The following is an 11,689-nucleotide window of genomic DNA, read 5'->3' on the forward strand; positions in this document are numbered from 1 at the left end:
ATAGGACTTTTCAATTAGATTCATTCAAGATAAACCCATTTGTTTTTATGCCTGGTTTACATTAACTGGTTTTGCTGGACAGGGGGATTTCAAACACAAATAAACACTAACATTATAAATATATTATATATTATAAATCTTAAGTTAAAATAAACACAAGCCACTCCCTTGAGGCGGACTTTACACAGTCGTATAAGTGGCCTCAGCAGAGCCTCTCACTTCACCTGTATCAGTGTCAGACCGGTTCTTCTCTCTGTAGAAATGAGCAGGAGCTGTATCATTGCGATTGACTTTGGCACTGCGTACAGCGGCTATGCCTACAGTCTAACTCTAAATAATCAACAAGTCGAGCGTGTCAAACGATGGGAGCGAAAGTCGGGCGCAGACACTTCCAAAACCCCCACGTGCATCCTGTTCGATGAAAACAAAGAGTTTGTGGATTTTGGATACAGGGCTAGAGACAAATATTATGAAATGTGTAGAAACACAAGCGACTACTACTACTTTAAAGACTTTAAGATGGAGCTATACAAACAGGTAAGAAACACTTCTCTCTGTAATGGACCGTCTAGGACAAATGTAAAATGTTTGTGTAAACCCTTAGTCATCCAGGTCTGATCCATAGCAAATGACAAAGTTTACATCTGTCAACTAGACAAATCGTTGTAGTAGTTTTGTTGCTCATCCAAGCCGCTTCTTCAGTTCTGGTCAGATGCTGGTGGCCACTGCCTTAAATCTGAGGGGAGGGGCTAACTACACTGAAACTGTAAACAGCTTTTGTTTACAGTTTCATCTGCGACTACCCTATTCAGCCCTTAACAACCCTGCTATTGTTCTCATTGTTCTGGGTCTGAGGATGGAGTTGTAGATGGGGGAGAGGTTATGTCCCAGGCCTCCATTCCTCTTTAAGGAAGGAAAGGCAAGTTTATTTGTATAGCACAATTCGTACACAAGGTAATTCAAAGTGCTTTACAGAATAAGAAAGACATTAAAATCACACAAATCAAAACATAAATAATCACAAATAATCATCATAAAATTAACATTAAAAGAGAAGAGTGCAGAATAAAAATCTGTCAGTCATATGCACAGCTAAACAGAACCGTTTTGAGTCTGGATTTAAACATTGTCAAAGTAGAGGCCTGTCTCACATCTTCAGGAAGACTGTTCCAAGTTTTAGCTGCATAAAACATAAACGCTGATTCCCCATGTTTAGTCCTGACTCTGGGCACCAGCAGGAGGCCGATCCCTGAAGTCCTCAGAGTGTGAGATGGTTCATGTGGCACTAACATGTTGGAGATGAACTTTGGACCTAGGCCATGGAGAGATTTATACACAAGCAGAGCTGCTTTAAAGTCTATTCTTTGAGCTACAGGAGCCAGAGACCTGAGCACAGGACTTATGTGCTCATACTTCCTGGTTCTAGTCAGGACCCGAGCAGCAGCGTTCTGGATGTACTGCAGCTGTGTTAAGGCTCGTTTGGAGAGGCCAGTGAGCAGGACGTTACAGTAGTCTAACCTACTGGAGACAAATGCATGGATAAGTCTCTCTAAGTCTGGTTTTGACAGTTTACCTTTGATTTTTGCAGTTTTGATGTGGCTGTTAAAGTTCAAGTCTGAGTCCATTGTTACCCCTAGTTTTCTAGCCTGATTTGAAGGTTTTAGAAAGAGAGTGGAGGTGACTGCTGACACTTTCTCTATGTTTCTGTGGGCCAAAGATGATAACTTCAGTCTTGTCTGAGTTTAGCAGAAGAAAGTTGTTTTGCATCCACACACTGATCTGTTGGATGCAGTGGCAGAGTGAATCCACTGGTCCATATTCACATAGATCTGAGTGTCATCTGCATAGTTGTGGTAAGACACATTATTGCTGCGTATTAACTGGCCTAACGGCAGCATGTAGAGATTGAACAGCAGGGGTCCCAGGATTGACCCCTGGGGCACCCCACAGGTCAGGGACATTTTATCTGATATACATTTTCCAATTTCAACAAAGTACTCCGTTTTCTAAATAGGACTTGAACCAGTTTAGTGCCGTACCAGAGATGCCCACCCAGTCCCCTAGTCTCTGTAAGAGGATCCCATGATCCACAGTGTCAAAGGCAGAACTCAGATCTAACAGGATCAAGATTGAGACTTTGCATCAGTGTTCAGGCGGATGTCATTTGTCACCTTGATAAGAGCAGTCTCAGTGCTGTGGTGGGGTCTAAAACCTGATTGGAAAACATCAAAGGAGTTGTTAATTTCGAGGAAGTTAATAAGCTGTTGGTAAACAACTTTTTCAAGGACTTTGCCTAAAAATGGCAGATTTGAGATCGGTCGATAATTGTTCAATATTGTGGCATCAAGACTGTTCTTCTTTAGGAGAGACTTGATAACCGCAGTTTTCAAAGCACTTGGGAATGTTCCAGATTGAAGTGACATATTAACTATGTGAGTGAGTGGTGACAGCAAACTGTTGAGCACAGACTTTAAAAATTTAGTGGGTAACACACGACGCAGCATGTAGATGAACTCAGACTGGTGACAATCTCTTGGACAGTTTTATCAGTTACAGATGCAAAGTGAGTCAGCTCTAAGTGTCTAGGTGGGTGCAGGGTTGTTATTTGTGTTGTGGAATTTATGGCATTTTTAATACCCTGAACCTTGTCATTAAAGAATACTGCAAACTCATTGCACTTAGATGTGGAAATTAGTTCTAACGCCAGTGGAGCTGGGGGGTTTGTTAATCTGTTTACCATTGCAAACAGGACACGAGAGTTTTTACTACAACTTCCAATAATGTCAGAAAAATACCTTTGCCTTGTTCTACATAAACTGTGGTTGTACATGTGCATCTTTTCTCTGTAAATCTCATAATGAACCTGGAGCTTTGACTTGCTCCATTCCCGCTCGGCCCTCCTCCCTTTTCTGTGCCCTGACCGAGTCATCATTCCTCCATGGAGCTTTCTGCTTATCTTTAACCATTTTAACCTTCATCGGGGCAATGGTGTCCAGAACATTCAAAACACTAGAAGGAAGGATTCTCTTTCCTAACAAAAATAGCTTCTTTAACTCCTCTCTCAAACTATTTCTTTTCTCTGGCTAAGATCTGAACTTCACTATCTTCAAAGGAGTGGTTAGTGGCTTTGAGATGGAGATGCATGGTGGACTGGGGTCCAGAGGAACTCTCCCACCGGTGTTGGTACATCCTCTTATGGACCAGCTGTTTAGTTTCTCCAATGTAACACTCACTGCACTCTTCACTACACTGAATGGAGTAGACTACATTACTTTGTTTATGGCTCGGGGTTTTGTCCTTAGGGTGAACCAACTTTTGCCTTAAAGTGTTTGTGGGTTTGAAAAAGACAGGAATCTCATACTGTCTGAAGCTTTTCAGACACACCCGCAGTGTAAGGGATGGTAACACCTCTCCTTCTAGGTTCAGATTCCCTGTTGTCCAGTTTTTTAGATCTTAGATCTATTGAAGGCCCATTCTGGATATCCACAAGCAGAGAGGGCTTTCTCCACATGTTGCTCCTCCTTTACTTTTCCCTCTGTGTTTGTGGCATGAGCTCTGTGTTGTAGAGCACAGATCACTCTGAGTTTGTGCTGCAGTGGATGATGTGAATCAAACAGCAGGTATTGGTCACAGTGTGTGGGCTTCCTGTAAACTTCTACCTGGAGTCACCTGTCCTCTCCTATTGTTACTGCACAATCTAAAAAGGCCAGTTTGTTCTCCTTGGCTTCTTCCCATGTGAACTTGATGTTTGGATCCACAGCATTAATATGTGCAGCAAAGGGCTCCATATCCTGAATTTTGATTTTGGTCCAGTTGTCATCCACATATCGAAACCAATGTGTGGGTGGAGCCTGGAAATGAGACCAAAGCCTCTTGTTCAAATTGTTCCATGTAAAAGTTAGCCATGATAGGAAAGACAGGTGAGCCCATGGCACAGCCATAGATTCGCCTGTAAAAGTTTCCTCTAAACTGGAAATATGTGGTATTAAGGTTAGCCCCTCCCCTCAAATAAATTTAAGGCAGCGGCTACCAGCAATCTGACCAGAACTGAAGAAGTGGCTTGGATGAACAGCAAAATGTCTTCACTCCTACAACGATTTGTCCAGTTGACAGATTTAAACTTTGTTGTATGCTACAAATGTAAAATGTCTCTTCACTTCCTCCACAGAAAATCACAAAGAATATGAGGATCACAGATGTGAACAAGAAGCCGATGGATGCTCTGCAGGTGTTCTCTGCAGCTCTGAGGTTCCTGAAGGACGATGCTCTGGAAGCTCTCGACAAAGAAACACAGAACATGGCCAAGGGTCTTTTAAACTTCACCTGGGTCCTGACTGTGCCGGCCATATGGGACAATCCAGCGCGACAGTTCATGAGAGAAGCTGCAGTTCAGGTCAGTACTCAACATCGAAACTTTTAGATGTAAACCTCAGGCCAAAACTTCATGTACCAAAAATCAGTCCATAGAGTCTTTTCAGTGATGGATATTTTGGTTCATATTTCCAGGCTGGATTAGTGACTGCAGCCACTGAAGACAAACTGGTGATCGCTCTGGAGCCAGAGGCGGCTTCGATTCGGTGTAAACAGCTCTGCTCTGAAGATTTCATAATGGCCGAAGCTCCTGATAAAATCAGTCCTGGAACTCAGTACATTGTTGTTGACTGTGGAGGTGAGTGACCATAATCAGTGTTGACCAAGATCCTTCATAACATTAATAGTTATAGTTACCAATTACGTCACTGCAAAGTAATTGTGTTTGTAACAATGTTAAGATGTGATGACAGTAACTAATTACCAGATAAAGCTACTATTTAATTACTAAAAGGAAATCCTCAAAAATACACCCGCGGCTGTTATTTCTAAGTAAAAACGGGTTATATTCAGCCTTATTTGTCCTGCAAATCACCAAACGCTCTCAGAGTCAGCGTTAGAAGATATTCTCATCCATAAAGATCAAAATCCTCAACACAGACTCACAGCTGTAAAGTCATAACAACAGAGCAAACTACTGTCCCCTTTACACAGCAGACTGTGGCCAAACAGATATCAGAACATTACAAACATGAGCCACATGGCAGCGCTGAAACAGATGTTAGATCAGCTGCACTTAAGGTGAGTAGCTTTAGCAGAAGTGTCCACTATGGCATCGCTCAAGTCTTTTTAGTGATCTGTAAACTCCAGACGCACGTGTCACTCCAGCTGTAGTCGTCTGTTTGTGCTCCTGTCACAAAGAGTCACTAAATAATGATGTTTGTCCATAAAAGCCGCAAAAATCTGCATATTTCCTCATTCGTGTTGAAAACAGTTAGTATTTGTCGTAATGCTGGTGTAGGGTGGACCAAAGAGGTACAGAACTCAGAGCAGATTTGCAGTGTTTATTTACACTTTGTGAAATAACAGACAAGATTTCGTTAAACCGACAAGGAGTGAGGAGCAGGGTGCGAGCCAGAGTCCGGGAATGCGTCGCGGAGAGCAGGGACAGGAACAGGGAACAACCAGTACCAGAGCAGGAGACAGGAACAGGGACGGAGCCGAGGGCAACGGAGGCAGGGAGCGAACCAGAGCAGGAAGCGAGGTGCAAGCCGGAATCCAGGACGAGACAAGGTGGTGGAGATAACGCAGACAATACCGGAGCAGGAACACGGGGTCAGAAATAGAGCCAGAAGCAAAGGAGCTGGGGTGGTCCAGAAAGCAGGAACCTGAGAGCAGCTCAAACTCCAATCAGCATCAAAAAAGTAACAAGCGACAACAAAACAGAGCATGAATAGTCACATTTGACATGTGGACGATCTGGCACCGAGTGTCTGGTGCTGGCTCCTCTTATCCACGGCAGGTGGCGATGATTGCGCTGATGGAATGCAGGTGCGCGTGGGAGGAGCCAGGAACTCCGCCCAGCTCCAGGTTCAGGCAGGTGAGGGAGGGGGAGAAGCACACAGGGAAACAACACAAGGAGCACAAATACATGCTCATGACAGTATTTGACTTTGTGCCAAACCAATAAAATGCAAGGAAAAAGCCTTTACAATCAACTAGTGCTGTGTCTCATTGGTCACCTTTACAGTCAGTTGCTGTTTTAGCTAATGACTGTTACCCTCATCTCAGTCTTGTTTACTTCCCAAAACAAAAGAAAAAAAACTTTGCAGCTTCTCTGAGTGACACGAGAGAGCTCAGTCTGATCTGTTACTGGTAAAAGTAACGACGTTATCCCCAACACTGATCTTTATGAGTGCACTGCTGTTGGTAATGTTAGGAATCTTATGAAACTTGATCTTGGACAATCTCTATTGGTACCTCAAACTGTTGATTCTGTTTTATATTTTCACATCTTTTCTGTTTTTCACAGAAAAAAATGCTAATTAGCACTGTTGCTGAAAGACAACAGTTTGTGTGTGTTGTGTGTTTCATTGCCTTGGACAGATCTGTGTTCATGTCTGTGGACGTTTGTCTTTTATTTCAGGAGGAACCATCGACATAACGGTTCACGACGTTCTTGAAGGAGGACAACTTAAAGAGCTGCACAAAGCCTCAGGAAATGACAAAGGAGGACGAAGAGTGGACAGAAAGTTTGTTCAGTGTATGAGAGAGTTCTTCTGTGATGGTCTGTGGGAGGAATATGAGAGAGACTTTCCCAGTGAGGCTCAGGCCTTTATGGAAGATTTGATATGTTTCAGACAGGCTGATCACGCTAAGGTGCAGCAGTTAGACTTCTATGAAAAGTTCAAATGTTTGGTCAGACAAAAGAAAGCCAGAGATGAAGTTTTGTTTGAACCAATGGATGGCATGACCTTCCTCTGGGTTAAACAGCCAAATGCAGAGTCTTACAGCGCCAAAATAAAAATCTCTGAGAAGAAAATGGAGTCTTTCTTCCATGAGACTCTGGTCCATGTCACTGACAGTCTGTCTGAGATCCTCAACAAACATTCTGACATTAAATACATTCTGTTAGTGGGAGGGTTATCATCGAGCCATATTCTGCGCAGACACGTTCGTAGAGAGTTCAGTGATCAGGCCAAAGTGCTGTGTCCTAAAAACCCACAGGAGGCCATCCTGAAGGGAGCAGTGATGTTTGGACGAGACCCGTCAGTCATCAGGACCCGAAAGAGTGCGTTCACTTATGGGGTTAGTATGTATAAAACATTTGATCCATCTTTACATAAGTCAGAAAAACAGTACATCAACAAGGAGGGAGTGATTTGGTGTCGTGATATTTTCTCCAAACTGGTCGGGATAAATGAAGATGTGGAATGGAACAGTACAAGAGAGTTCACATTTTTTCCCAGCGAAAGTGATCAGCAGAACATGGGGTTTTCATTTTATCGAACAGAAAGAGAAACTGTCATGTATGTGGACGACTGGGGGGTGGAGGGTCCAGTTGCAGAGTGTGTCGTAGATATGCCCGACACTGCAAAAGGAACGAATCGTGAAGTAAAACTAGAAGTCTTTTTTGGCTCCACTGAAATAAAAGCAAAGGCCACTGACCTTGAGTCCAAGTCCACAGTGTCAGTCATAGTGGACTTTATAGCTTCATAAGACAGTGGGCATATTGGCAAAGCCTGGACTAAACTATAAATGACTACCACAATCCCAAAAATCAAAAAAATGTTTTTGTACAGTGTTATATTACATACAGTTAATATCACAATATTAACATGAAATCCTGTAGATTAGATGGATATTATTTTAGTCAAGCCTTCAAAATAATTGTTTGTATGGACATATGCAAATTTTGATTTGTGTCTTCATGTGATCACTGCAAATTAGAATTTGTAATATTTAAAACTTTTGTTTCAACTAAGGTAAATAAATAACTTCTTAAACTCTGTGTGACGCCTTTCAAAACCTCTTCCCCAGAACAGCTGCTGTAAGACAACTTTCATTTTAGAAGAACTGCTTCATACAATGTGATAAGATAAAAGACCCCAATTAAATTATATAGCTGAGTTATAGTAACCTATAACTGGCAATGCACAGTTAACAGTCACAAACTTCCTTCTGCTTAATAGTGCAAAATTAAACAGAGAATAATAATATCATATAATGATAAAGATTTTAATCAGAACTTTACAGATCTTCTGACAGACCTATTACTACACCATGACCAGCTTTTAATTGATGGAGATTTTAATATCCATGTCTGTTGTGAATCCAGACCTGTCGTGAATGAATTTTTAAACTTGATTGAGTCATTTAACTTAACCCAGTCGATGTTGGGCTCAACACTCACAAAGGACACACCTTGGACTTGGTGTTGTCCTTCAGTCTTGATGTAAGTCTGATGGAGATTTGTGAAACGCACTTTTCCGATCACTTGGTCATGTTGTTCTCTCTAACTGTCACTCAAGCTGTGGTTAGTCCAACACGCTGAGTGCGCATGAAGTCTATGTCTGCCTCTTTGTTTTCTGGTTCAGTACCTCTGAACTATGAATGGAGATGATTGGCAGAACATGCAGGATGGTCTGCTCTCTTGTTTTAATGACACTTGCACAGAATTTTCGGATTAAACATCTCCATTAAGACTAAAACGCACAAAGCCCATAGCACAGCCTTGGCTTAATGAGAACAATTTTGAGATCAGGCGTACATGTAGGCGCGCTGAGAGGAAATGGAACAAAGGCCGTCTACAGGTTTCCCTGCAAATATCCAGAGACAGCCTTGTGAAATATCAGAGGGTAGCTTAAACTGCCAAGTGTACTTTTATGTCTAACCTGGTGCCACAAACCTCATAGTTTTTTTTGTACTTTGAGGTCTCTTGTAAATCCATATAACATGAATGTTGTTGCCCTCATCTACACTTTGTGAACACTTATCATTCTTTAGGGATAATTTGTAGCTCCAGCTGTCTGTCTTGGGCTTGAAAACAATTGTAATAACATCTAGAGGACAAAAGGAAAGCTTTAGCTGTTGAAAAAGTTATCTGTTCAAGGATGTTTTTCAACAGACTTGTTTTTTCACAACATTGAACCTTATATTGCTAATGTTGTGAAGATGTCTCTGATGTCTGGTTGTTTTCCCACTGCCCTGAAATATGTTGTGGTCCAGCCACTCATCAAAAAAAAGAAAACTAGAAATGAATTTTTGTTTAAACCAATGGATGGCATGACCTTCCACTGGGTTAAACAGCCAAGTCTTACAGCGCCAAACTGGAAATCTCTGAGAAGAAAATGGAGTCTTTCTTCCGTGAGACTCTGGTCCATGTCACTGACAGTCTGTCTGAGATCCTCAACAAACATTCTGACATTAAATACATTCTGTTAGTGGGAGGGTTATCATCGAGCCATATTCTGTGCAGACACGTTTGTAGAGAGTTCAGTGATCAGGCCAAAGTGCTGTGTCCTAAAAACCCACAGGAGGCCATCCTGAAGGGAGCTGTGATGTTTGGACGAGACCAGTCAGTCATCAGGACCCGAAAGAGTGCGTTCACTTATGGGATTCGTATGTATGAAAGATTTGATCCATCGTTACATAAGCCAGAAAAGAAGTACACATATAAAGAGGGTGAGATTTTGTGTGACGATGTTTTCTCCAAACTGGTCAGGATAAATGAAGATGTGGAATGGAACAGCACATGTGAGTACACATTTTTTCCCATTGAAAGTAATCAGAAGAAGATGGAGTTGCTATTTTATCAAACAGAAAGAGAAACTGCCATGTATGTGGACGACTGGGGGGTGGAGGGTCCAGTTGCAGAGTGTGTCGTAGATATGCCCGACACTGCAAAAGGAAGGGATCGTGAAGTAAAACTGGAAGTCTTTTTTGGCTCCACTGAAATAAAAGCAAAGGCCACTGACCTTGAGTCCAAGTCCACAGTGTCAGTCACAATGGACTTTATAACTTCATAAGACAGTGGGCACATTGGCAAAGCCTGGACTAAACTATAAACTACCACAGGTCCATACCAAAGTTGTGTGTCTAAAAAGTGTTTTTGTACTGTGTGTATTACATACACTTGATGTCACAATCAAATCAAATCAAATCAAACTTTATTTATAGAGCACTTTTTCATACAAAAAAAGTAACGCAAAGTGCTTTACAAAGCATTAAAATCAGTCCCACCCACCAAACCCACCCAGCCACCCCACAGCCAAACAACCCAACCCCAACACATCAATAAACATAACCAAACAACCCCCCACCCCAACACACACTCCCACCCCCCACCTCAACACATGTTAAAATACCTCGGTTTCATTTAAAATATGTTTAAGTGGAACAGGCTGGATAAAGATGAACCAGATGAGAGAGCGCCACCAGAGGAACCATCTGCACCAGGAGCAGGGTCACCCACAGCCACAGGACACCAGCCCAGGGCCCCGAGAAGAGATGAGGTCAAGACCAAACCTCCAGGGCCCACGAGCCAGGGCCCAGCAGCCACAGCCAACCACAGCTCCCGGTGCAGAGGGCTCCTCAGAGGAAACACTGGCAAATCTAAAATGATTAAAAATAATAAAATAAGTCAAAACTAATAAATAAGTCAATAAATAATAAAATAAATAAATAATAAAATAATCAATAAATAATAAAATAAGTCAAAACTAAACAAGTAAATAAAACATAAGTAAAACATAAACACACTATCCAGCCTAAATAAGACTAAATAAATAGAGAAGTAAACTAAAATGATAAATACTAATCAAAAGCTGTGCTAAAAAGATGGGTCTTGAGCCTGCTTTTAAAAACCTGAATGTTCTCTGCGGCCCTGAGGTCCTGACAATATTAATAATCAGAACTGTCTCTAAAATAAAAAATAAAAAAAATCACGGGTCATAGTGTATTATTTCAGCCAAGGCTTCAAAATAATAGTTTGTATGAACATATGTACATTTAGATTTGTGTCTTCATGTGATAAGTACAAATTCGAATTTGTAATATTTACAATGTTTGGTTTCAAATAATTAAACAAAACCCTTTTTTAAACCGTAAGAGTAGACATGATGATCAAAACACAATCAGATTAAGTTTGACTACTTTGGGAGTGAGCAAAATTCATACATAACAAACATAAATTTGCTTCAGTGTTATAGTCCAAAATTAAACAGAATAATAATATAAACTAAAAATAAAAATAAAAATAAAAATAAAAATAAGTCCATGGATTAAAATCTGGTAAAAAATACACTTTGATACAAGAACAAAATATGCAGGAGGGGCAGAACAACAGTAGGTTAACTGCAGTTATTTAAATCTCCCATATTACTCTATTTTCTCTAGAAGCCTTTCATGATAAGTACATAATCAAGGCAAGTTACGTCTCCCGGACTTGTCATCGGCCTCACCCTGGCGCCAGGCCCGGAGTGGGTGCTCGCCAGCCAGTGCCTGATGGCTGGGTCTTTCCCTAAGGGGCCCGGCAGGGCCCAGCCTGAAGGAGCAACGTGGGGCCATCCTTCAGTGGACCCACCACCTGCAGGAGGATCCATAGGGGGCCAGTGCAGAGAGATCTGGGCGCCAGTTGAACGTGGGGACCTCGACGACTGGATCTCCGGACATGGAGACTGGCTCTGGGGATGTGGAATGTCACCTTGCTGGGGAAGGAGCCTGAACTTGCACAGAAGGTTGCACGTTACCCACTAGATATAGTCGGCCTCACCTCCACAAATTGGAAAATGTGTCTCAGATAAAATGTCCCTGACCTGTGGGGTGCCCCAGGGGTCAGTCCTGGGACCCCTGTTGTTCAGTCTCTACATGCTGCTGT

The 11,689-nt window shown here is 42.0% G+C and overlaps 1 protein-coding gene across 1 annotated transcript; it reads left to right on the forward strand.

Moving 5' to 3' along the window:
- Positions 1–240: 240 nt before the first annotated feature.
- LOC117389407 (heat shock 70 kDa protein 12A-like) lies at positions 241–7,581 on the forward strand. The gene is made up of 4 exons (XM_033987080.2): positions 241–537; positions 4,169–4,393; positions 4,507–4,669; positions 6,458–7,581. Exons 1-4 carry the CDS (start codon positions 262–264, stop codon positions 7,528–7,530), a joined length of 1,737 nt encoding a protein of 578 aa, XP_033842971.1. The 5' UTR covers positions 241–261; the 3' UTR covers positions 7,531–7,581.
- The last annotated feature ends 4,108 nt before the right edge of the window (positions 7,582–11,689 follow it).

This window comes from Periophthalmus magnuspinnatus, chromosome 21 (assembly GCF_009829125.3).
Source record: "Periophthalmus magnuspinnatus isolate fPerMag1 chromosome 21, fPerMag1.2.pri, whole genome shotgun sequence".
NCBI lineage: Eukaryota > Metazoa > Chordata > Actinopteri > Gobiiformes > Gobiidae > Periophthalmus > Periophthalmus magnuspinnatus.